Raw genomic sequence first — 27,991 nt, forward strand, 5'->3', positions numbered from 1 at the left:
TTGGGTGAGTTCATATCAGTTTGATTGACAGATTTAGGGATCCAATCAGGCGTCTCATCCATCGCTCTGGAATGAGGTGGCACGTAGATGAGAGTCTGAGCCGTGAGTCGTGTGAAATTCTGTTCCCTCGTTAGCATTCGCTGGCTGTGAAACTGCCTATGGGCACAGTGTGCCAAAAGTTGGCTCTTTATAGTGTGCCTTATAAAATACTTCCACATGAAGCTTGCTCAGCCATTATACTTTCATATCACTTCCTGCTCCGGGAGGAGGAAGAGGATAGTCCATTAGTCTCAGCTACCCTGAACAGGACAAACCACACAGGGAGAAGGGAGGGGTGCACATCCAAACCTCCTCATGAAAGCCAGGAAAAGAAGAAAGAACAAAGGTAGAAGAGAAGCACATGGGAGGACAGAGCGGGATTGAAAGGTTCGGCTCTCCTGCTTCTTCACTCTGAGCCAAAGCTAAGGCGCTACAGCTGGTTCTGCAGTGCCGAGTCCCTGCAGACGCCCAGGAGGTTTCCTCTCAGCCCGAGTAGATCTGAGTGCCAATCACACGCATGATCTCCTTCTGTACTTTGGGCTCCTGGGTGTTAATGTTAGCATCTCCTACTTGGCCATCTTCATATCTGAGAGAGAGAGAGAGAGAGAGGAAGACGTAAGAACAGTATGTGACAAACTCCTACTAGTTCAAGCATGAACTCTCTTATAGTTATAGTTATAAGGAATAAAACAATGAGATGTGCTGTTAGAGGAAAATAATCACTGATTTTGCACTAACAGCATGTCCCAGCGTATTTTATTCCGTTTACACCCTATCAATTTGACAATGAAATCAATTTTAAATGTATTAAAGAGTGATACACTGTAGTTTTATCCTTTTAAAGTTACATTTAATTGCCGTTATCACTGATGTAATCGCAGATATAAGTTAGGAATTACCTAATATTAGTCCATAATGTTGCTTAGTAACAGAACCTTACTGCTAATGGACTACGTTGCATGGAGGAAGAAGAGTTCATCAGGAATATTATTACTAATAAATTATTCATGGAACACTGGTGTTGTTTTTGTCTGTTTTGTAAATGAATAGTTATCTGGTTTAATAAAAAGATAACTGGCAGTCAAACTGTAATGTAGGTCACTGCAGGTTCTCAACCATGGTCCTGGAGTACCCTTGTGCTGAACATTTGAGTGTTTTTCCTGCCCTAACACACCCAATTTAACTCAGGAAGGACTACTGTTTAGTTAATTAGTTGAATAAGCTGTGTTGGAAGCAGGGAATAATGGGAAAAAATGGAAAACATGAATATGTGCAAGACTCCAGGACCAGGGCTGGGAATAAAAGCCAGAGAGGCAGTGCGTCAGTGTGGATTCATGTTTGGTCCAACATCGCCACCTGGTGGTAGAGTCTAAAGTGACTGGACATGTTCACGGGAAATCATACATACCAGACACACACTCTTCACACACGGTCAGTTCTAAATTGTTACACACACAGGTACTCACACAAAGAAGAAGCGTGTGCACACGTGGTCCGAAACAGGACACACCCAGATGTTTCCATGTTTCTGGAGGTCCTTGGATGTGATCACTGTGACACAGCATATCAAATTAAAAACATTAAACCTCATGCAAACATCATACAGAATTCACTCTGCTTTAATTAAGGCTTGAGGTGGTTAGTTTAGGCAAGAACTAATCACTCCATGCACTCACACTCGAGTGCAAACCTAAACAACGTCTCTAAGAGCACCCGTGTGAGGTGATCTCCCAAACGATCCCAACACAATCCAATACTGATACAATCCCATGGCAGAAAGCGTTTAATGCATAAAAATCTTCAGAGAGTATATTTCCAGCCCTGCGCTTTCCCACAGCATCACCAGCAGCTGCATTTTCCTGATCCCCTTACAAAAAGAAGTCTGAGTGAAATTGGTACTTCTAGTTGTTGCCCCCCCCCCCCCTTTTCTTTTTTATTTTCTTTAACGTATATAAAATGCATATGTTTTCTGAGGACCTTGTGGGAAGGGGTGGGGCTGCAAACATGTTGGACTTTAGCTGGGCAGAAAAACTGCAGAGGCACAAACTAATCACCAGAATCCACCAAATAAATCATTAAATAATAACAATATACTGTATAAAGAATAAAATATTGGATGGTGTGCTGTTATTGGAAAATAATCAATGATAGATTTACTGTTACCACTCTGATGTTTTTTTTTTGTTTGTTTATTTTTTTTTTAATAACAGTATGACCTGAAGTCTTTTATTCCTCGTATACTGCAGCAATTTGCCAACAATAATATTTTTTTATTATTAATTAAGGAACGACACATTGTACTTTTGATCTATTTATTAATACTTATGTTTAATGTTGCAAAAAGTCTGTGACACGACTTACAGCAGCTCTAAACTGTCAGTCAGTTAAATTAAGACTTTACGGGTAAACAAACTGACTACTAAAGCACTGACACTGGAGACTCCTTCCATAAATGTTAAATTAATGTTCCCTTACGGAAAACTTCAGCATATGTCACTTGTTTTTAAATCTGTTTATGCAAAAACGTCCGCCATATACGTCCTTATAGTTCTGTGGTACAATATTAAATCCGTTCTTGTTAAGGTCTATGTTCTTTGGCTAAGAATATGCTATAAAATGCTTTTTCTAATCTACAATACTGAACATTTTTGGTCATTTCATGCAGGAAATGATTGTGAGTGGTTATTTTGGTCCACAATAAGGGGGTTAATGCACCATGAAGCAAACTCAATAAACACTGTAAATCTTAAAGCCCTTAATTATAAAGTAATCAGACTAGGCAAACAGACCAATGGGCCCTGTGTAACTTTTATATATTTTATGCTTACCGTACAAGTTCAAATAAAAATGAGTTGTCATGATTTATTTTTAGGAACACAGATGAAGCACAATAATGTTTATTGCACCTGCAAAAGAATCTGCAGGCCAGACACAATCTTCAGTACAGGGGGAATAACTCATCTCTCGCACTAGTTTACAGTAACATCTATCAAACACTGGGAGACTCACAGACTACTAAACGCTGCAGTCTCGGGTTTCATTATAATAAAAATACAGTTCACGCCTCACCTATCTCTAAATTTCTCACACTCAGCTAGGCATGTTTGGGTTACTGACCTTCGCAAAGTGCAATGCAGTTCAGATTCCGACTCTGTAGGAATCGTGACTGAATCGGGCGACTCTGTAAAAAAAATAATAATAATAATTACAACAAAAGACAGTCCTTAACTGAGCCAAATACATTACGCTCCTGAAGATACTGAAGGTCTTGCCTGTGGAATTGTGTTCATACGGTTATAGCGCTGCACCAGTTCATCTTTAGTCGGCATCCGGTGTTGTCCTTTACCCATTCCTGTACACACACACACACACACACAAACCTGAGCTTTAATATCCAATATTTTTATACAGCACTTCCACTGAAGCCCATGCATCACACCATGAAGCACTGATGATGGATGAAAAACACAATATGATTAATGGCAGAGGTCCTACAGTCAATCACATGAAACATTATTATACATATGACACCGACTACAATAAAACTGTCCACATATTACACCAGATATGAGGCTTTTATAAGTCATAACATCTTATGAGAGTTTATAGTTGTTTTCAAGCACCCACTGTGTGCACTATGAGTATTATTTGCCGATGTTTCTATATTTTATTCTCTAATACGAGACCCTTAAAGGGACATTTTGGCCTAAAAATAAACATTTACACCTTTTCCTCTCTTATCCCAAATGCTGTCGATCAGCTAAGACACAGGGTCATTTTCTTTAGTTTTGTATGATGTTAGCTCGGTAATTGAGCTCACATCTGATATGTATTTGTTGGGTAAATACATGAAACAGATAAAGAAATGACAGTACAAACAATACAACTAACTAACAAACCCCAACCATGGATAGGATGGGAAGTAATGTAATGATGTTAAGTTTGGGCAACGCACATCCATGAGCACCATATAAACAGCATGGCAACGAAAGCACATGATGAGAAAACCGTGAGCATGACAGAGACATGGTGCCATGACATGATTCCAGCTGAGAGGCCTACCTGAATATCCAAAAGATATGCTGGAGATGGGGCTGAGATAGATGCCCTTCCCATAGGCTGCCCCATGCAGCTTGGGTTGAAGAGAGGAAGATCGTCTGATATTAGTCTAACTAAGAATGTTAGTCATGGTTCAGCTGAGGTTCTAATCGACCTACAGTTAACCTAACTTGCTAAAGCTAAAACATCCAGACTGATACTGATACAAACTGTTCAAATTAAATTTAACAGCTCACTTCACGGACTCTCACAGCTTGTTACCTCACAAATCTGAAATACACTATGTGGCCAAAAGTTTGTGGACATCTGAGGATCACACCCATATGTTGTTCTTTCCAAAACGGTTGTTATAAAGTTGGAAGCACACAACTGTAGTGAACGTACGCTCTAGTATTACAATTTCCCTTCACTGGAACTAAGAGGCCCAAACGTGTTCCAGCATGACGATACCCCTGTGTATAACGCGAGCTCCAAGGTTGGAGAGGAAGAACTTGAGTGTCCTGCACAGAGCCCTGACCTCAACCCCACTGAACACCTTTGGGATTGGAACACTGACTGCACCCCAGGCCTCCTCAGCCAACATCATTGCCTGATCTCACTAATGCTCTTGTGTCTGAATAAACACAAATCCCCACTGCCATGCTCTAAAATCTAGTGGAAAGCCTTCCCAGAAGACTGGAGGCTATTATAACAATAAAGGGGGAATAAATCTGGAATGGGATGTTCAAAAAAGCACATACTGTATGGCTGTGATGGTCAGGGTTCCACAAACTTTTTTGTAGTATACAGTGCCCTCCACTAATATTGGCACCCTTGGTAATTATGAGTAGAGAAGGCTGTGAAAAAACTTTTTGATCTTTTCACAAAAATACTCTGCTCTTATGGATATCAAACAATTGCAAACACAACACAGGTTTATCAAAAAATATATATATATATCTTTGTTAAGATATTTACTTGGATATTTACTGTAAGGTATGTACTTGGTCAAAAACAGAAATATAACAGAAAAGAAACAACAACTAGTAGGATTAACCCACCATCTTTTAATTCATTTACCGTATCCATTATTCTTTAGAAACCGCTTTATCCTAATCAGGGTTGCTGTGTATCCGGAGCCTATCACAGGGGCGAGTGGTGTGAATATATTCTGGATAGGATATGGCTCTGGATCCAGCATGACCCTGATGAGGATAAAGTGCTTACTAACAAGAGTGGTAGGGTTGTAAAAAGAAAAGCTTTTAGTTTCAAGAATTTTATGTTCAATATTTGATTTATTACTGCAGCATGAACATCACACTGGAGTGTATGTAATCATCAAGCGCAGCAAACATGCCTCTTATGACCTGAAACAGTACAATTACATTTGCTACTGTCAAAGCCCATGGGTCTGAACCACTACCCTGGACCAGATCGCCTTACAGTACAAAGATACATACCTGTAATTTGGTATAGGAGGCATTGACTAGTCCATTTCTCAGAACAGAGTGCCAGTTCTCGATATGAGAACCACTAGAGTGGTACAGAGAGGGAGGGGGATAAAAAGAGAGGGATAGGTCTATAAGTATAAGCTCTGAATATATCAATTTATAAATAATTAACTATAGAGGTTGTTCCTATTGCCATTTAACATCGATCTGTTCTTTTCACACATCAATAACTAAACATTTCTAAACAAATATCGACTAATTATATGACTGTTTGGGGAATTTTAAGGGTATTAGAAGGACATTATAAGGACAAAAATACAATAGGGTCATCACGATGAAGTTGCAGTATATTTATATATAAAGATCTGAAAGCCAACATGCAGGTAAAATTGGAATAAAATGAACACCTAGAGTTGCTTGAGTTTAAATTGAATATGTCTACCTACCTATAAGCTTGGGACAAATTCAGTACACACTGACACCACTGTGCAAACTTTATGTTCAAATTGAGAGAAAAAAAAAAGCAACCATGCATGCTTATTCTGGTTAGCTTAAAGTTTCGAACACATTTACAGTATGTCCACCACTAACGGTTGTCCCGTAAAAATAAAACTGCTCACTGAAATGCAAAGGTGCTGCCATAGAGCTTCTTGGCTGTCCGAAATCGAGCTTCTTTGGCAGGTGGGCTGCTCAGGAGCAAGAACTGATGGGACGTGTGCATAAACTTCAGCTGCTGCTCAAACAGAAATATCGTTCAGACTCAGCAGGTAATAAGGTAGCATATAACTTAATGAAATATCAGTGAATAAATTAGTACTGAATTTCACTCATGCCAGGCTAGCAGAGAAGGAGTAGCATACCCTACTCAGAGGCAGTTTGACGATATGAGACCTGTTACTGGATATTATCCTGAGGAAGGTCGGAAGAACACAATCAGAAAGCACAAACAATACAAGAGAAAGACTACTAGGTGTGCAGGATTATGAAACTGTGTGATGAACTGTACATTAAAAAATGTATTTATGTCACTTGCCACTGTAGTAGAGGATGAGCCAGGGGGTCGAGTTTATCCATTTGTTTCTTTATCTCCAGATAGGATCCCTGTTAACATACGCAGTGCCACAATTACACAAAAGACAACAAAATATCTGTAGCAAAGACAGACGTCTTTATACTTATCAGTCAGAGTACAAGGACACCAAACATTTCCTCATTCCTCATAGTATACATTAGCTACACCAATGTCATACTAACTTATCCCTTGTAGTACAGTTACACTAAAGATAGACTTCTTCATCCCTCCTCATACAGGAACACCAAAGAAATTCTCCCACATCCAGTATCCTCATCTGCAATAGCAGAGTAATACTAAGGACACACTCATTTATTGCACATAGTACCGTAAGAATAAAGACACACTCAGTAATCCATCATAGCACAGTAACACCAAAGACATACTCCCGCAGCCTTTATAGTAGTGTTACACAAGTAGGTATACCATAGACACACTCACTTATAGTAAAGTTACACCAAAATATACTCCTTCACCCCTTATAGTAGAGATACACAAGTAGTTATTCCATAGACTCACTTATAGTATAGTTACACCAAAGACATACTCCTTCACCCCTTATAGTAGAGGTACACAAGTAGTTATACCATAGACACACTCACTTATAGTACAGTAACACCAAAGACACACTCCTTCAACCTCCATAGTACAGTAACACCAAAAATATACTCCTTCACCCCTTATAGTAGAGATACACAAGTAGTTATTCCATAGACACACTCACTTATAGTAAAGTTATACCAAAATATACTCCTTCACCCCTTATAGTAGAGGTACACAAGTAGTTATACCATAGACACACTCACTTATATTACAGTTACACCAAAGACATACTCCTTCACCCCTTATAGTAGAGGTACACAAGTAGTTATACCATAGACACACTCACTTATAGTATAGTTACACCAAAGACATACTCCTTCACCCCTTATAGTAGAGGTACACAAGTAGTTATACCATAGACACACTCACTTATAGTATAGTTACACCAAAGACATACTCCTTCACCCCTTATAGTAGAGGTACACAAGTAGTTATACCATAGACACACTCACTTATAGTGAAGTTACACCAAAGACACACTCCCTCAACCTCCATAGTACAGTAACACCAAAAATATACTCCTTCACCCCTTATAGTAGAGATACACAAGTAGTTATTCCATAGACACACTCACTTATAGTAAAGTTATACCAAAATATAGTCCTTCACACCTTATAATAGAGATACACAAGTAGTTATACCATAGACACACTCACTTATAGTAAAGTTACACCAAAATATACTCCTTCACCCCTTATAGTAGAGATACACAAGTAGTTATTCCATGGACACACTCACTTATAGTATAGTTACACCAAAGACATACTCCTTCACCCCTTATAGTAGAGGTACACAAGTAGTTATACCATAGACACACTCACTTATAGTACAGTAACACCAAAGACATACTCCTTCACCCCTTATAGTAGAGGTACACAAGTAGTTATACCATAGACACACTCACTTATAGTACAGTTACACCAAAGACATACTTGTTCACCCCTTATAGTAGAGATACACAAGTAGTTATACCATAGACACACTCACTTATAGTACAGTTACACCAAAGACATACTCCTTCCCTTCACCCCTTATAGTAGAGATACACAAGTAGTTATACCATAGACACACTCACTTATAGTATAGTTACACCAAAGACATACTCCTTCACCCCTTATAGTAGAGGTACACAAGTAGTTATACCATAGACACACTCACTTATAGTACAGTTACACCAAAGACATACTCGTTCACCCCTTATAGTAGAGATACACAAGTAGTTATACCATAGACACACTCACTTATAGTACAGTTACACCAAAGACATACTCCTTCCCTTCACCCCTTATAGTAGAGATACACAAGTAGTTATACCATAGACACACTCACTTATAGTATAGTTACACCAAAGACATACTCCTTCACCCCTTATAGTAGAGGTACACAAGTAGTTATACCATAGACACACTCACTTATAGTGAAGTTACACCAAAGACACACTCCCTCAACCTCCATAGTACAGTAACACCAAAAATATACTCCTTCACCCCTTATAGTAGAGATACACAAGTAGTTATACCATAGACACACTCACTTATAGTGAAGTTACACCAAAGACACACTCCCTCAACCTCCATAGTACAGTAACACCAAAAATATACTCCTTCACCCCTTATAGTAGAGATACACAAGTAGATATACCATAGACACACTCACTTATAGTAGTTTCACTAAAGGTGCACTCACCCAAATTAAATGGTAAATGGCGCACTTATATAGCGCTTTTATCCAAAGCGCTTTACACTGTGTCTCATTCACTCATTCACACACACACACACACTCACACACCAATGGTAGCAGAGCTGCCACGCAAGGCACTAACTTGCCATCATGAGCAACTTGGGGTTCAGTGTCTTGCCCAAGGACACTTCGGTATGTGGAGTCACGTGGGCCGGGAATCGAACTGCCAACGCTACGATTAGTAGACAACCCACTCGACCACCTGAGCCACAGCTGCCCGTCAGTACAGTAACATCAAAGATCCCTCACCCTTCATAGTACAGTTACCCCAAAGACACACTCCCTCACCCTTCATAGTGCAGTTACCCCAAAGACACACTCACAGTTATTACAGTTACTCACAATAGAGTTAAAGCAAAACATGGACACTTAAAGCAAAGGCAGACACGTCTAATAAATTTACAGCAGAAGGACAGCCTCATAGTAAAGTTACACCAAAGACAGACATATCAAAAGGACAGTTAAACTGAAGACTCATGAATAACTGTCCCTTACTGCTGGAATTTGGTATTAGTATACACATGAATACAAAACCATACCTGGGTCATTTCTCGTATGGACATAACACTGTCTAGCGCCTTCTGCAGTCTTTCATAATTCTTCTTCTGTGGCCCACCGTCCATGGAGAAACACATGGCATACAAACAGACTAAACTACATAATCTACATAAAACACAATTTTGCATAAATTAAAGTAGAAAGAGATTATCACTGGACAGCGTCATATAAAAAATCAGTTAGTAGATTTGAGAGAGTATCTCTGAGGGTAATAAGTAATGTCATGTCAGGAATTGTAAAATACAAACACCCAATGATATTGCATAAGAGAAGATGGACAGTCACCTTGGGGTTAAAGGCGAGTGTTTTGGGGTCAGTGGGGTCGACTACCGAGGGATATGGCTCAAAGATGATGCTCTTCCTTGGAGACTCTAGAGCAGCTCTACACATGGCAACTAGAAGATCCACAACCTGCACAACAACATCCAAAAGAACACACAGCACACAAGAACTCGAGTCAATCCGCCATACAGCAACAATGACACCTCACATAGAGTTGGTTTGGGAAAACCAGTCGGCTGTCTCTACTAAGTGTAGTTAGCTGCTAGCTAAGTGTGATTTCCTCACACGGTTATGTCACATTTTGAAAACGTTGTTGGATAGCTACACTATGTACCATAACACAGTGGACATAAGTCTAATCAAATCAGTTTGTAATCAGAAACCGACTGTCAAAATGTCTGTGCTGCTCCTATACCATCACATCATCATCAGAACAGAGAAAAGCGCTTGCACGCTCTGTACACACAACAGCGAACAATGTTTTAAAACGCTTAAATAACCTAATGTAAGGAAGTTTCGTCAAACGGAACAGAACTGATTCTGTTAAATAATGACTCAGCGATTATTTCACCACTGATGTTAGCGTGAAAAGAGATCAGTAGAGTGACGAGATGACAACGAGGCTTGTGTTTGAGCGACTTTTACCTCAGGTAATGAGACAGAGTCTGATGGGAATGATGCTTACAATCAAAGCTACAAGTCTTTTCCTACTGTAGATGTATCATTTATTCGAATTTGGCAGTAACGTTGTTGTTCCATAAGTATTAGGTTATAAATGTATAAGTAGGCAGAGCATAATTGGACTTAAATCCATCCATCCATTTTCTGTACCTCTTATCCTACACAGGGTCACGGGGAGCCTGGAGCCTATCTCAGGGGACTCCAGGTACAAGGCGGGGGACACCGTGCCAACCCATCGCAGGGCACAATCGCACACACACTATGGACAATTTGGAAATGTCAACCACATGACACAGGACTGGGGGAGGAAACCAGAGTACCCGGAGGAGACCCCTGAAGCATGAGGAGAACTTCATGCAAACTCCATGCACACAGGGTGGAGGCAGGACTCGAACCCCCAACTCCAGAGACGTGAGGCAAACGCGCTAAGCACTAAGCCACCGTTCCGCCTGATCTGAAATCATGTGTTTGAGAAAAAGGGAAACATATTTCAGTTCAGGATAGACGGTATACAGTATAGCAGAACTTTGGTCATCTGAAGGATTTTCCCAGACTGCCACACATTAACGCTGCAGTTGTTTTCATCCTGCAACATGATATGCACAGCATTCTTCACAGCAGGTGTGACAGATGGAAGGAGTCATAGCTGTTAGTCAAATGTTTTCTGAATCCATGTTAAATGCCAGTGTCATGACCACCTCATGAAACGCCTACACTTTTTTGGCATCCTTTGCCTTCAGATCAGTAGTCCTGCCCACACACACACCTGTCCATCATCAAAGTGATGACCAATCATCAATGACCATAAGTACTTCTGTGTTCTAGTGTTTATCGTAGGGTCTTGCCACCACACTGGTAGTGTACTTCTGAGCTGTGATTATTATTTATTATATTGTTGTTGTTGTTGTTGTTTGGAACACTTTCAGCATATTTGGTACTTTTTTGTCTTTTCATTGTATTGCTGTTTACTATAATAACTACAATCCTTCCAGTGTCACCCAGAAGAGGACGGGTTCCATTTTGAGTCTGTTTTCTTCCTCAAATCATCCCAGCAAGTTTTGTTGTTGTTGTTGTTATTGTTTTTTACTTATCCTTGTCATTGTCGCTGACTAGAAACTTAATTCCAGGCCCAGATTTCTATAAAGTTGCTTTGTGAATGTCTATTCTTAAACACGCTATACAAATAAACTAAAACGAACTGAATTCGATTTGGCTTTACTATTTTTAGATCCCATGTATTTATTCCTCAAGTATGAACCTGGATTTTGGAGGAACTACTGAGCAGTTGGTTGCAGCATGTCCATCTGAATGTGAACTGACACCTTTACACATTTTTACCATACACAGACATTATGTGTTGTACTGTATGTAGAGATAAATCACAAAACAGCGTTCTATATACCATTGCGTAGTTTGGGAATTCGTGACATTTCTGTACAGTTAATCCACCCGTCTGTGTTCCATGAGTTTCCGGAAAGAAACAAAAAAGTCTTTGTAAATTATATATTATGCATTACAGTGACAAATCCAAACAATTGCCTCTATTGATTCCTCAGACCAATCCAATGGTGTGTGTGGTCTGATGTTTCTTCAGTTTGCCACATACAGTTAGTTTCGATGTGCAATTAGTTCCCATTTACTGTTTGACGTGCTCAAACGAAGATAAACTTATGACTGTGGTTTGGCCTTATCCTGTCATATAGAGTATGACCTCTTATTAAATGCGTATAGAGACATTACAAAGAAAATTGAGGCTTGGAAGGAAGTATCGGAGACGGTTGGTGCATCTGTTGGAGTGTACGTAGCTAGTGCAGATCGTTTGAGCTGCTAATCTGCTAACGATGCTAGTAAAACACTGCGCAGTCCTCATCCGCCACACTAGACATGTGCACGTGGAAATGCAAGCATATTATATGTTTATATATTTATGTGTAAGTGTGTACCTCAGCTCCTGTTGCCACCTCTTCAGCTGCACCTGACATCACTCCCAAAGTGTAAAAAGAGAACACACACAGCTCTCTGGTGCATACTGCAGGCTAAAAGAAAAGATTAGCATAGTTATCGGAGAAAATAAATACACCCCTACTTTATTACACAATTAATTACTTACATATTAATATTTACAGTAATGGATGTGATGTGGCTGTAATGTACTGTATGTGTGTCATGTGTCATGGTGTGTGTGTGTGTGTGTGTGTGGTACCTTGAGCATGGAGCCATTTTGAAAGACATGCTGCTCATCACACACCACGCAGTACTCGTTCAGTGTCGGGATGCGCTGCTCAGAATACTTCATTATCTGAAAGAGGACAAGAAGGAAATAAACGTGGATTATGGGAACAGCGATTAACTCACTGCTGCACTGTTTACAAGTATGCAAGAACAATTATGTAGCTCTTATATAAGAACACATTTAAAGGATCAGTCTGTAAATTTTTGTAGGAGCAGTCTGTATTTTTTAAAGGAGCAGTCTGTAATTATTTTTAAAGGAGAAGTCTGTAAATTTTTAAAGGATCAGTCTGTATTTTTTTAAAGGAGCAGTCTGTAAATTTTTTTAAAGGAGCAGTCTGTAAATTTTTTTTAAAGGAGCAGCCTGAAAATTTTTGTTTAAAGGAGCAGTCTGTATTTTTTAAAGGAGCAGTCGGTAATTTTTGCTTAAAGGAGCAGTCTGTAAATTTTTAAAGGATCAGTCTGTAATTTTTTTTAAAGGAGCAGACTGTAATTTCTTTTAAAGGAGCGGTCTGTATTTTTTTAAAGGAGCAGTGTGTAATTTTTTAAAGGAGCAGTCTGTATTTTTTTTAAAGGAGCAGTGTGTAAATTTTTAAAGGAGCAGTCTGTAATTATTTTTAAAGGAACAGTCTATAAATTTTTAAAGGAGCAGTCTGTATTTTTGTTAAAGGAGCAGTCTGTAAATTTTTAAAGGAACAGTCTGTATTTTTGTTAAAGGAGCAGTCTGTAAATTTTCAAGCCCTTTGATCTGTGATGAGTTGTTCTTGTAAGCTACCTCTATTCTCCCTCCAAGAAATGGATGTAAGGGAAAATAAATTAAGGGTGTTGTTGTTTGCTTGTTTATTTTTCTAAGAAATCAGATACAGGGAAAACAATCAAAGCGTTTGTTTTTTATTTGTTGGTTTGTTTGATTTTTTGATTGCTTTCAAAGAAATCGGATGTAAAAATAAAAATAAAAATCCGATGTTGTTTGTTTGTTTGTTTAAAAAAACATATATGAGTATGTGATAAAGATGTGTGTTTTTTGTTGTTTATTTTATTATGTTGAAAGGTCTCACATCTGATTTGAGAAGGGGTTTTTTTGTGTTTTTTTTGCTTGTTAATTTTTTAGAAATCTGATGTTTGGAAAACAACTTAAATCTTTCATTTGTTTGTTTGTTCATTTGGTTTGGTTTAAAAAAAAAACTGATTTAGAGGGGAAAAAACAATTTGAGTTTTTTCTTGTTGTTGTTGTTGTTTATTTAACCAAAATACCTGAGGTAGAGGAAAAACAATGAAAGATTTATTTCAATGGTTTCTTTGTTTCCAAAGGAAATCTGATATAGAGAAAATAAATATACAACTAAATATACAAAATATACAACTTGTTTTGTTTGCTTTGTGTTCAGTTTGTTTGTACTTTTTTAGATTTCATTGAGTGGCACATTTACAATGCATGTCAATTTATACTCCCTATAAATTCTGAAGGCCTTTCATCCAGTCGTGTTCCTGTTATTCTGTTCGGTAATGTTTTATACATCTTCACTGCCTACATTCATGTTCTAAATGATGTCTGGTAAATTTGACATCACAAACACACAGATGAGTAAAGTGAGAGCCACGATAATGCCACACATCACTGATGATTCTGACAGATTTATGACAAATCATCAATGCTGCTGCATGAATCATGCATATGTGTGAATGAGCGCGATGCAGACTTGTTGAGTTAGCAGTTAATTAACACAATAACATGAGTTAAATCCATTCAGTGCTTGTTGCAAGATGAAGTTAGTCTATTTATGTGTGAAGAATTGTATTGATTTCCTGTTGTAAAGCTTGAATCAAGTAGGTACCTGCACTAAGAAACCGTACTCCAGAGTGGGGATGTTCTTGCAGTGGCCGCCCGCCTGGGATGAGAAAAACAATTCAATCAGCTGCCGCGTGGTAATCTGCGCCGGAGCCCTGCCCACCGGGACTGCCACAGTCTGATGGGTCAATGGAGACAAAGCATTATGGGAAAGGGCGCCAGCCAGCCACGTTAGGCAGAGGCAGACGAGGGGAGAGACAAGCTTCAGGAGGAGAGCCTGGAGTGGCTTTAAATCATCTGCTGTCAAAATGGCTTCACCATAACCGAATGTCAGCTGTGAAGAACCGTTTGACTGGAAATTTCCAGCTTGGCGGTATAGAAATGTGGAGAACCTTCAAGTCTTTCAGTCAAATTCAAACAACAATAAAAGAACATCCATTATAATATATACAAAAGACACTATAGACTACAGTAGCAAACAAACCAAAATATGACAGCAAAAGCAAACACACAACCACAAACACAAAAACACAACAGCAAAACCACAAATACAAAAATACCTCAGCAAAACCACAAACACAACCGAAAATCCAAAATCATGACAGTAAAACAAAAAACCCCACAAAAACACCTCAGCAAAACCACAAACACAAAAACACCTCAGCAAAACCACAAACACAAAAACACAACAGCAGAACCACAAATACAAAAATACCTCAGTAAAACCACAAACACAAAAATACCTCAGCAAAACCACAAACACAAAAATACCTCAGCAAAACCACAAACACAAAAATACCTCAGCAAAACCACAAACACAAAAAACACCTCCAGTAAAACCACAAACACAAAAATACCTCAGCAAAACCACAAACACAAAAATACCTCAGTAAAACCACAAACACAAATATACCTCAGCCAAACCACAAACACAAAAATACCTCAGTAAAAACACAAACACAAAAAAACCTCAGCAAAACCACAAACACAAAAATACCTCAGTAAAACCACAAACACAAAAACACCTCAGCAAAACCACAAACACAAAAACACCTCAGCAAAACCACAAACACAAAAACACCTCAGCAAAACCACAAACACAAAAATACCTCAGCAAAACCACAAACACAAAAACACCTCAGCAAAACCACAAACACAAAAATACCTCAGCAAAACCACAAACACAAAAATACCTCAGCAGAACTACAAACACAAAAGTACCTCAGCAAAACCACAAGCACAAAAACACCTCCAGTAAAACCACAACACAACAACACCTCAGCAAAATCAAAAAACACCTTAAACAAACCAAAAACATAACCGCAAATTCGGAAACATAAAGCAAAGCAAAATGCACAACAGCAATTGTGATTGTCTTTACCGATCATAAAACCCGTGTATAAACATTGCACACTACTTGTAATGTTCGAAATACTTTATCAGTGCATTAGGCCTGTGATGTCTGTATTGAACAATGTTAGCTTACAATGTCTGACAAATGAGAAAAACTAGCATTCTCCTATTACATAACTCACAGGTTCAATAAGTGAGTCTCAATGTTCATTTTGTTATCATTCGGTATTATACAGTTGATAAAAGCTGGTGTGTGAGGTGTGAGTACATTAGGAAAGGCCTGCTATCTGACCTGGCTGTTGGGGGGATAACTGAACAGCTCGCCCTTCGGGTTCTTCATGGTACAGGAGATGGAGCGGTTCATAAGACGGGTCATTCTCAGCTCAGGCACATTCAGTTTACCCTTCAGCGCCGTGTCCTGGATCAGCGGGAAACTGGGAGATCTGAAGCCAAGACAGAGCCATTGGGTATGATGAATCATCAGTTATGACATATACATATGTACATCCTTGGAGAATAGGGACATTAAATGGGACGTTCAAAATCTATAGCATTATTCTTCAATCCAGTGATGGTTTTCATAACAATATTTATAATTTAAATGTCCTTGCAGAGCTGTATATGAGCTGAAAAACTGGCTGTCAGGTACCAAGTAAGTAACACTGACTTTTCCAGACTTTTATGGCACCCATCCCAAATTTTTTAAGACGTGTTGCAGCCATCAAATACAAAATTACCTTATTTGTTTTCATAAAATGGTACATTTACTCAGTTTAAACATTTTCTATGTTCTACTGTGAATAACATATGGGTTTATGAGATTTGCAAATCATTGCATTTTGTGTTTATTTACATTTTACACAGCGTCCCAACTTTTTTGGAATCGGGGTTGGACTTATCAGGACAGTAGCTAGAATTATAGACTACACATTTCAGAAATAGATGCAAATAATTAAACTTAACTTTATACTTAAAGTCTATTTACAATATTTACAAATGGCACCTACAGTGTGCTCCAAACGATTCTCACTGGCGCTGATGTGTTTAACGTTGACATGTCAGCCATGTGATTGGCGGTTGCTTACGAGATTCCTTTGAGACCCTTTGAGAGGTCTACCAATCATCATTAGGAGAAGCCGTGCATCCAGACGGGACTAGCGAAGTGCGCAGTGTCTCATAAACATCTACATGTGTTTTTCTGTGTAAAGCACTCACTGGTTTTGCTGTTGTCTTAAAAACAATCGCCTGTGGTCGATACTATGTTGTATCTGTGTAGGAGCCATGTGCTGTATGTTCTACATTGTTCTTTCACTAATTTACAAAGTTCAATTCCTTAAAGAAATAAAGTGAAAATAACAATGTAGACCAAACAAAGGAAGTATAAACAGCTGTCATACTTAGGGATGGGTGAGAAGATGCTGAGGCCTGCACGGAACTTCTTTATAGTCCCTCCGGCCTTGAACCAGCTGTGCCTCTTCTCCTGCTGAACTTTCAGGAACTCATTACTCAGGTGTTTCCATTGCTGAGAGATGAAGGTGCTCAGGATCCTGAAGTAATAGACACACTTCATTTATGTTCTGTTCTGATCAAAGTGGGGTATTTTAACTCAAATGGAAACAAAACTAGAGTTATTTTCCAGCATGCAACATAATTGCACAATGTTGGCTTTCTCAATTAACAGTTTATTAGTAATAGTAATTAATTAAATAGAAATTCCTGCAATGTTGGTGTTCTTAGCAAAAAGTTAGCTTTGTTGTTATGACGGAGGTTTCTGTGAGTAAGTTCTGTAAGTATTTTACATTTTTTGGAAGGAGTCTCCAGTTTCGGTGCTTTGTAACAACCAGAGATAAAGCTGTAACTTTACATTTTCCACCACTTTTTCAGCAAATTTAAACAAAAGGAAACATGCTGTCAGATTCTGTAAAAGTCACAAGCAACAGTGCAACTAATTTAACTCTGTGCTGTCAAATACGGCGATGTCTTACTTCTTCAGCTGAAGTCCGAGGCTGAATCCATCTTTATTAGAAGGTTGAAATACATCAACTGAGGGTTCTGTAACAGATGTAGTGATAAACACTATAATGTATCAAACACAAAGAATGTACACCGTTCAGAGATAACATTAAACATTGTTTTGGTAAGTGGTAAGTGGTACATGTCAGAGTAACATCCACATGAATGCCAAGACCCAAGGTTTCCCAGCAGAACACTGTCCAGAGCATCACACTTCCTCCGCCGGCTTGCCTTCTTCCCATAGTGCATCCTGGTGCAATCTCTTCCTCAGGTCAGCTACGCAAACACACCCGGCCATCCACATGATGTAAAAGAAAACATGATTCATCAGACCAGGCCACGTTCTTTCACTGCCCCATGACCCAGTTCTGATGCTCGTGTGTCCATTGTAGGAGCTTTCGGAGCTGGACAGGGATCAGCATGGGCGCTCTGACCGGCCTGCAGCTACGCAGCACCATATGCAGCAAGCTGTGATGCACTGTGTGTTCTATCATAGCCAGCATTAACTTTTTCAGCAAGTTGTGCTACAGTAGCTTTTCTTTGGGATCGGACCAGACAGGCTAGCCTTCGCTCCCCACGCGGATTAGTGAACCTTGAGCGCTCATGACTCCAGTTGCCAGTTCATTGGTTGTCCTTCCTTGGACCACTTTTGGTAGGTACTAACCACTGCATACTGGGAACACCCCACAAGATCTGTCGTTTTGTAGATGCTCTGACCCTGTCGTCTAGCCATGACAATTCGGCCCTTGTCAAAGTCGCTCAGATCCTTATGCTTGTCCATTTTCCTTGCTTTCAACAAATCAGCTTTGAGAACTGATTGTTCATTTGTGGATATATATATTTTGCATATATATATATATATATATATATATATATATATATATATATATATAGGGTCAGGGGACTGGGATTGCCATGACAGGACCCTGATTTTGTGGTCAATAAACCGGTTTTGTGTTGATTTTGATGTATGTTCTTGATCATTTCTGAAAGATCCAACCACGGCCCATTTGAAGCTTTCTTGCAGAGGCAGTCAGGTTTTCATTTAATATCTGTTGATATTTCATAAGAGTCCATGATGCCATGTATCCTAACAAAAAGACCAGGCCCTCTGGCAGAAAAATAGCCCCAAAAACATTAAAGATCCACCACCATATTTAACCGTGGGCATGAGGTACTTTTCCATATGGCTACCTCTCTGTGTGCACCAAAACCACCTCTAGTATTTATTACCAAAAAGCTCCATTTGATGTTCCAGTAGTGTCTGGCAAACTGAAGAGAGTTTGTTTTTGGATGAGAGTAGAGGCTTTTTTCTTGAAACCCTTCCAAACAACTTGTGGTGATGTAGGTGACTTCGGATTGTAGTTTTGGAGACTTTCTGACCCCAAGACGCAACTAACTTCTGCAATTCTCCAGCTGTGATCTTTGGAGATTTTTTGGCCACTCGAACCGTCCTCTTCACAGTGTGTTGAGACAATACAGACACGCATCCTCTTCCAGGTTAATTCATAACATTTCCAGTTGAGTGGAACTTCTTAATTATTGCCCTGATGGTGGAAATGGGCATTTTCAATGCTTGTGCTATTTTCTTATAGACACTTCCCATTTTGTGAAGCTCAACCACCTTTTGCTGCACATCATAGCTTTATTCCTTGGCCTTACCCACTGTTATGAATGACTAAGGGAATTTGGCCTATGTGTTACCTCATATTTATTCCCCTGTGAAATAGGAAGTCATGGTTGAACAATTTCCTGTTCCTAGTCACCCAGGTGTACTAAAAAAAGTAAATGTCAGTGGGAATATACTTCAAATATATTTTTCTCATATGAATTCATAGGGGTGCGAATAAATGTTGCACACCTATATTTAACAAAGATTTTTTTTGATAAACCTGTGTTGTGTTTGCAATTGTTTGATATCCATGAGAGCAGAGTATTTTTGTGATTTTTTTTTTTTAAACAAAAGATCAAAATTTTAAAAAATAAAGACAATTTCTCACAGCCTTCTTTGCTCATATTTACCAAGGGTGCCAATATTAGTGGAGGGCACTGTACAACTTACAATTCTGATGGTCATTTTGTGTACTTTGATTGGACGATGTGCAAGTAATGTATTTACTTCCAGTTTATATTCCAAAGATAAAGTAGATGCCAGAAATTAAACCTTATTCTGACATCATAAAAGTAAAAGAGAAAGGAAGGCGATCCATACTAGCCACAGGTAGCATACTTGATACTATCCTGCATAGTCCTGAGATCTCAGGCCTTCTGAGCATCTTGTACAATTCATCCACAGACAAATTCATGCTGCTCTAAAGATAAACCAGCAGCAACGTTTACAGGCACTCACTGCTTACCAGGTCCATCCAAGTACTGCGAGAGGGAGAAGCGGAGGCGGAGGATGATGGGCTCTGTTCGAATGACTTTCCATGCTGTTGCAACTTCTTCCTACAAACCACATATGTAACAGAATTACAATTACTCATAACACAACACCAGGAGTGCTTTTATTCATTTAAATACTGCAAAGGTCACAGTAGAATTACGCACATCCAGGAAGCTGATGTTGATATGAAGGTCGATATCCACGTCATCAATGGTGCCATATTCTCTGTTTGATGTAGGAAAATACAGAAATTGAAAGAATAGAAAGTGTCTGAGATTATTATTTACTTTAGATTATTAGATTGGTATCTTACTAGGAATAAATCAATGTTCATAAATACTGGGATTTGCAAATCCTTTGTAATGTATGTATACGGTCAATACTACTCCATGACATCATCAAAATCTCTTGTGGTTTAAAACAAGCATGAAGTAAAATTCGACTTGTACCATCTGTCAACTGTACCATTTGTCATTTCTCATAATTACAAGGCCTTTTTCTCAAAATAACAAGATGGTTTTTTTTTCGTAATAACAAGATGCTTTTCTGGAAAAAAAACAAACAAACAAACAACTAGATGCTTTTCTCATCATAATGAAATGCTTTTCTTGTAATAACGTGATGTTGTTTTGTAATAGCAAGATATTTTCTTGTAATAATATGATTTTTTTTTGTTACAGCAAGATGTTTTCTCATTGCAACATGTTTTCTCTTAATAACAAGATGTTTTAATATCTTGTTATAACAAGATGTTTTCTCGTAATAACAAGATTCTTTTCTCATAACAACAAGATGTTTTCTTGTAATAACACAAGGCTGTAATAACACAATGCAAGACGTTTTCTCGTAGTAATGTGATGGGGGGTTTTTTTCGTAATAACGTGATGTTTTTTTCATAATATCGAGATGTTTCCTCATTATAACAAGATGTTTTCATTTCTTGTTACAACAGAAATGAGATGCTTTCCTCGTAATAACGAGATGATGATAGGGAGTTTTTTTTTCTTGCATGGCATCACTGTGCTTCTATATTAGTAATTCCAGGCCAGCAAGTTGATAGCCTACTTACTAATTAGTAACGAATAACCTGCCAATTTGATATAATAGGCTATGAATTATTAAATGAAATTAAATAATAACCACTGTGTGTAAACTTTTTGTTGCCATTTTGTTGCTCAAGGACCCATCTTAAAATACCTGACTGATATGGCACTGTCCGTGTAAATGTCTTTCACGGCCTCGATGTCAGCGTCCAGTTGGGGATGGCGATACAGATCGGCTGCACAGCTCCCCTGTGTGATGAAAACAAACGTTCATTATAACACCATGGCTAAATTGTTGTACTTCCTAAATCTCTATTCCAGATATCACCATGCGCTGTAAAACGCTCACAGCTCTGAGGTCCCTAAATATTATTAAGTTGTAGGTTGTTTAAAGAATGCATTCTGGATCTTTTTATACATGTATGGAAAGCCTACACTCATAATTTATATTTTGTATTTGTCACACACAGGTGCATCTCTGGATTATAAATTGTTTATTCTAATATTTTGAGATGTATTCTACATGGAGCATGACTACAAACAAGGCTTTAGTCTCATGGGTCTTTCCAGGATCTAATAAACAAAATAATGTATACTCTACGGTAATTTTATGTAGTTTCACACAAGAAATAAGACATAAAAAAAACATTTAGTTAGAGAATTAATTAAACTAATTGAAACATCTGTGTTACAATAGTCATAGAGTCACGTCATTTGAATTCACTAGCACAAAGCCTTAAACTTCATTTTAAGCATTACTGATACTCTCTAAGACTCTCCCATCTGATGACAATTGCTAAAACAGAACAACGACTGGTTTTATAAATATCATATTCACACTTAAATGTTATCACTAATAAGCTGCCACTGTTCAGCCCTTGAGCAAGGCCCTTAACCTTCTCTGCTCCAGGGGCACCATATCATGGCTGACCCTGTGCTCTGACCCCGACTTCCTAACAAGCTGGGGTATGTGAAGAAAAGAAATTCAATGTGCTGGTAATGTCTATGTGACAAATAAAGGCTTCTTCTTCTTCTTCTTTTACAGTTCTGAGCGATGTTGTTTTTTTTTTTCCTTAGTGTTTTCCTAGTTCTAAAATTTTACATTCAGAATATTATCTGATATTGATTCTCTTTTCCTTGTGTATGATTACAGATTTTCCTTCAATTCATCCTCCCTGCCAGTATATCGACTTGGAGTATTAAAAAGCCTTTAATAAACACCAAGTCGAGTGCACACGTGTAACACAGCATGTTAACTCACAACGTTGAATCAGGTGTAATTGTAAATATTATACGTAATGATTTTCTCTTTCGCTTGCTTCAGTTGATTGCTGTTTACCTGAATTCCATAGAGGAACTGCTCGGGCTCGTTCTCTCCATCTGATTCCTCATCCGTCCAACACTGGCCTTTGACGTCCTGCATGAAGAGCATTCAGTTACGTTCGGGACACGTTAAAACGTCTTCACAAGTTAACCAACATTAGCAAGTCTCTCAATGATACATTTTTATTTAAATATGCTGAAGTGAAAAGTGAAAAGACAAGAAGCTATAACAACTAGAGAGGTGCTAAGCTGATCTGTGAGCTATACATGGCCAAACATGGTCAAACATTTGCGGACATCTGACCATCACACCCATATGCTGTTGTTCCCCAAACTGTTGCTACAAGACTGGAAGCACACAGTTGTATTGGGTGTATCTGTATGCTGTAGCATTACAATTTCCTTTCACTACAACTAAATGGCCTAAACATGTTCCAGCATGACAGTGCCCCTGTGCACAAAGTAAGCTCCCTAATGACATGGTCTTCCAAGGTTGGATGGAAGGACTTGAGTGGAACGCCAGCTACACTCCAGGCCTCCTCGCCCAGCATCAGTGCCTGACCTCACTAATGCTCTTGTTGCTGAATTTGCAAACCCTCACGGCCATGCTCCAAAACCTAGTGGGAAAGCCTTCCCAGAAGAGTGGAGGTTATTATAATAGCAAAGGGGGACTAAAGCTGGAATGAAAAGCTCACCAAACACATATGAGTGTTTTGATCAGGTGTCCACAAACTTTTGATCATACAGTGTATATTTCTTTCTTCAGGACAACATAGTCAATCTTACAACAAAGAGTACATATTTAACAACTAAACAATACACCCGGGCACATTTAAGTGCACAGTTCTGCACTTTAAACCTTGCGTGATTTGTACGAAACTGGTATACACACCTAACCTGCAGTCTAGGCACCATGTAGTGACACAAAATCGCTAAAGTGCGATTCTGTCTCTTATAAACACTACACAGAAGTGTGTCTGATTATATAAGCTATTCTGTTCAATGTACTAATGCATGACTCGATACTAAAAAGGAAAATTAATCCATATATTTGCATATTTGGGTTTTTAAAGGTTACCATGACGCTCGTCAGATTGGATGAATCCCTTGGACGAATTATCTGTCAGTATCTCTTGAGCCAGTAAAGTGATTTTGAGTCCTACTGTCATATCACAGACATTATAACAGAGGTCATACCTATGTGCACAAGTGAGTTCAAATCAGCAATGTAAGGCTGTTAATGAGCTGAGGAGCTAAATGAGAGCAGGGTAGTCAGAAAGCTGTAGCAGATTTTGTATACACACAACCACTGAAGGACAACCCCCTGACTAATTAAAGATGCATTCTTACCATTGGATCAGGTGCATTGGACTGTGGTGCAGCTCACTGCTTATTGTTTCCTGTGTAACTGTTGTTCCTACTGCTTTCAGGTCATCCTGCAACTCTTTTCGGGTGACTGTTTACTTCCTTATCATGAGTCTGAGAGTGCATTGTGAAATCAAGCATGGTACACCTATGTCACGGTTTACACCTGCGTATTATCAAGCCATTTGTACTGACAGGGATGTTTATGATCTTTGCTATGGCTCTGTAGGTTTTTTTTTTCCATTTAAGTGTTGTCCACTACTTGTGTTAAATCTTCCCAACCCGTGGCAGTGTCTTTTATAATAGCACATACTTTTATAATTTGCCCAAGAATTTTTTTTTTTGCAGAATTTATGTCTAGAATTGTTTTTTGCCTTTTTTATGTAACCTTTACATACATGTTTATACACATACTGAGCACTTTATTACGAACACTATACTATACTACTACTCCAAACAGTCTCAATTCTTCGTAGCATGGATTCCATAAGATGTTGGAAACATTCCTTTGAGATTCTGATCCATGTTGACATGAATGCATCACCTAATCCCTGAAGAATTTTCTGGTGGACTTCCATGCAGTGAATCTCCTGGTCTACCACATCCCAAAGGTGTTCTATTGGATTCAGATCCGGTGACTGGGAAGGCCACTGAAGAACATTGATTTCGTTGGCATGTTCATGAAACCAGTTTGAGATGACTTGTTGATTTGTGACATGGTGCGTTATCATGCTGGAGGTAGTCATTAGAAGATGGGTAAATTGTGTCTATGAAGGGATACACATGGTCGGCAACAATACTCAAAAGTGTGCCAAGAAAATATTCCCCACGTGATTACACTACCTCCACCAGCCTGGACTGTTGACACAAGGCAGGTTGTGTCCATGGACTCATGCTGTTCGTGCCAAATTCTGACAATCTATGTGCCTCAGCAAAAATAGAGATTCATCAGACCAGGCTATGATTTTCCAGTCTTCAGCTGTCCAGTTTTGGTGATCCTGTACCCACTTCAAGGTTCAATGTGTTGGGCATTCTGAGATAAGTGGATACCTGACTTACTTTCTCCCAGCTTGAACCAGTCTGGCCATTCTCCATTGACCTGTCTCATCAAAAAGGTATTTCCATCTGCAGAACTGCCACTTACTGGATATTTTTTGTATTTTGCACCATCTGAGAAAATTCTAGAAACTATAGAAATACTCAAACAAGCCCGTCTTGCACCAACAATCATGCCACGGACAAAAACAGCGAGATCATATTTTTTCCCCATTTTGATGTTTGATGTGAGCTTGCCCGTTTCTGCATGATTTTATGCATTGCATTGCTGCCACACAATTTGCTGATTAGGTAATTGCATGAAGGTGAACAAGTTTTCCTAATAAAGTGTTCGGTGAGTGTATGTACTGTATATATCTGTTGCATCATAGGATTTGAACTTGAATTTGATCTCCTTATGGACAATAGAACAAGCGCTTTTCTGATGTCCCACTCAGGAACCCGGGGTTTTTCGTGATTAACATGCCCTTCTCTTCAGCTTCTCTTCATACTTCACCTTGGATAAATCTCTCTGAGGCAATAAAGTCAAAATGGAAGTCAGAAAGCAGTAGTCAGCTTCGTACACACATGACCCCTGAGCAACCCCAAGCTTATTAAAGATTAAAGATGCAGTTTTACCATTGGATTAGTCATTTAGAAATGAAGCTTGGACAGGTTTGGACTGTTCTCATCCATTTCACATCAAACACCCCAAAGGCATGGAATAGTCATGGAGTCTGAAGCGCCGTGGCTTCTGTATGAAGAACTGCAGAGAGAGAAACATCGTAAAGCAAAAGAACGTAAAAATAGCAACAAATGACACCTCATTATTCTAAAGGGAAATGTATCAAGCTCAAATTGCAGATGAGTCAAAATGATGACAGCGCCTCGGCTTTCATTTCCCAATCAAGTTTTTGGGGCTGAACTTGTTTGTCTCTGTACTGTTTAATCACACCACTTTATAATCACTCTCTGTCTCTGTCTTTGCTTAATCATCGACTCCGCACCTTGCCGTGTATCTTAGCAACAGCCGTTTCTGGCTTGTGTAACTGTATCATGAATCATGGCAGAGTGTGTGGGTGAGAGGTGTGTGTGTGTGTATGTGTATGTGCACATGTGTGCATTCATGTTTCTGCACGTTTTAAATTAGTTTTGTGGGTTCCACTTTTCCATATTTTATCAATAATTAATTTATGGCTTAATAATTTTTTTTAAATAAGAAATAAAATAAGATTAAATCTTACAATGGGAAATACTCAACACAGGAAAAAAAAAACAGTACATAATATTGAATCAGTTGACAGAATAATGAAGATAATATCATTTTAAAAAAAATATATAGTTTAAAAAAACACCTGACTGAAAATCACATATTATATGTGAATTTGTGAACTTTATATATATACTCTCTCTATATATATATGTACATATATATAATCTTTAGAGTATATACCTTTTTAATATTTATTGCAAGATTGTTTATAATTTTTGGACTCTGGCCCAATATAATGTACATTGCATTATTATTAATTTTATGTTATATTATATTATTATGATGATGTATCAGTTATGTGTTATCAGTATTTATTACTTCTTCACAGTAGAATTATGTGGGTTATTTTGATTTATTCCAAAGGTAACATTGACATTATTAAAAAGAATAATTATATTATTATTTAATATTAAAAAGAAAGGCCCTATTACAGAGCTTTGAGTAATGCTATATTTGCTATGAGGACAATCTGTGGTTTAAATCACGGAGAAACTCAATGATCTCAAGCAAGACAAATCTGTTCTCTTCATTTGGCTGTTCACTTTTCCCATCAGACTTGTTTGAGCTGAATATTAATAATATAATATAATATTAAGCTTTCGGTGTACTCCTTCATACATTTCAACACAAATGCAAACAGGTTTGTGAGTTTTAACGGTGCTTAAATACGTATTCGAAAGTTATTAGTGAAAACAAGCGGTTATCTAAAGCTTTTCAAAATGCAAAACTCTTCTCCCTCTGCCTCGTCGTCTTTAGTGATCCCTCCGTCCTGTAGTGTTCATCTCCTTTTGAACCTTCTTAACTGACCCTCCATAAAAATGCCATCTAGAGCTGTTTTGAATTCATGAATATATCCAAGAATGAGCGGCTCTAACACATTTCCTATACAATGTTAGGATTCGTGTAAGCATACTGAATTTGCACAGATAATGATGCCATTCATTTCATTCATCTAATTCTGCAGGCAGCTGCCCTTCTGCCTCGTCCATGTCCTTGACACACCATCAACTATCCTCACATACCTCTGACAGGTTTGCATGACATACCTATACATACATCAGATCAGGGATGCTGGCAAGGCCGCCCCTCCCCCGTCTTTCTCTCCTCCTCTTTTATCCCTGTATCTCTTACCTTCACAAAATAAAGATGGAGGGACAAGCTCTTTGCAGTCCTTCTCCTTCGATGGACTTTCCTCCAGTGATGCCTCCTCCTCTCTTCTCTTGGAACAAGATCATGAAATGTCTGAGCAAAATTTAAAAATGAAGGTAGGTTAATGAGGAAGTCATCTCCATTTTCATTTGCTGTTGGAGTTTGATTTCCCCCTTCTTGGCTTGCTGCAAATGTGTGTGGGTGTGTGGGTGTGTGTGTGTGTGTGTGTGTGTTTATCTGTTGCAGATCTCTGCTCCTAGTGCTGGCGTATTCTTTGCCTGACAACACGGAGCAGGCTGAGCATGCGCAGCAGGAAACATCCGCCAGGATCATGTGATCTACAGCTGACTGCAGGCTGAGGGAAGAACAAGGGTAGAAAAGTGTCTCTCTCTCTCCACTGTCTCTCTCTCTCTATCTCTCTCTCTCCTCTCTCTCTCTCTCTCTCTCTCTCTCTCTCTCACTCTCCTACCCCCCTCCCCTCTCTCCCCCACCTCCCCTCTCACTCCCCTCTCCCCCCCCACCTCTCCCCCTTTCTCTCTCTCCCACGTCTCTCCCCCACTCTCTCTCTC

At 38.8% G+C, this 27,991-nt stretch overlaps 1 protein-coding gene across 1 annotated transcript; it reads right to left on the reverse strand.

Annotated features, from left to right (window-relative positions):
* Nucleotides 1–522: 522 nt before the first annotated feature.
* Nucleotides 523–27,883, reverse strand: LOC128606456 (protein mono-ADP-ribosyltransferase PARP6). The gene is made up of 23 exons (XM_053622591.1): nucleotides 27,405–27,883; nucleotides 25,640–25,766; nucleotides 22,617–22,694; nucleotides 21,432–21,526; nucleotides 20,399–20,459; nucleotides 20,206–20,296; nucleotides 17,821–17,887; nucleotides 17,233–17,382; nucleotides 16,128–16,278; nucleotides 14,529–14,660; nucleotides 12,668–12,763; nucleotides 12,408–12,500; nucleotides 9,787–9,912; nucleotides 9,483–9,548; nucleotides 6,562–6,629; nucleotides 6,389–6,437; nucleotides 6,149–6,261; nucleotides 5,538–5,610; nucleotides 4,102–4,171; nucleotides 3,300–3,391; nucleotides 3,157–3,220; nucleotides 1,506–1,590; nucleotides 523–625 (listed from the first exon to the last, which is right to left on the reverse strand). Exons 2-23 carry the CDS (start codon nucleotides 25,652–25,654, stop codon nucleotides 523–525), a joined length of 1,938 nt encoding a protein of 645 aa, XP_053478566.1. The 5' UTR covers nucleotides 25,655–25,766; nucleotides 27,405–27,883.
* Nucleotides 27,884–27,991: the final 108 nt, after the last annotated feature.

The sequence above is a fragment of the Ictalurus furcatus genome, chromosome 4 (genome assembly GCF_023375685.1).
Source record: "Ictalurus furcatus strain D&B chromosome 4, Billie_1.0, whole genome shotgun sequence".
NCBI lineage: Eukaryota > Metazoa > Chordata > Actinopteri > Siluriformes > Ictaluridae > Ictalurus > Ictalurus furcatus.

Excerpts from the sequence above, each read along its gene's own strand:
- LOC128606456 (XM_053622591.1), bottom strand. Across the intron at positions 20,460-21,431 it reads GACAGTGCCATATCAGTCAG|AGAATATGGCACCATTGATG; the intron begins GTATTTTAAGAT and ends TACATCAAACAG. Across the intron at positions 12,501-12,667 it reads AAAATGGCTCCATGCTCAAG|CCTGCAGTATGCACCAGAGA; the intron begins GTACCACACACA and ends CTTTTCTTTTAG.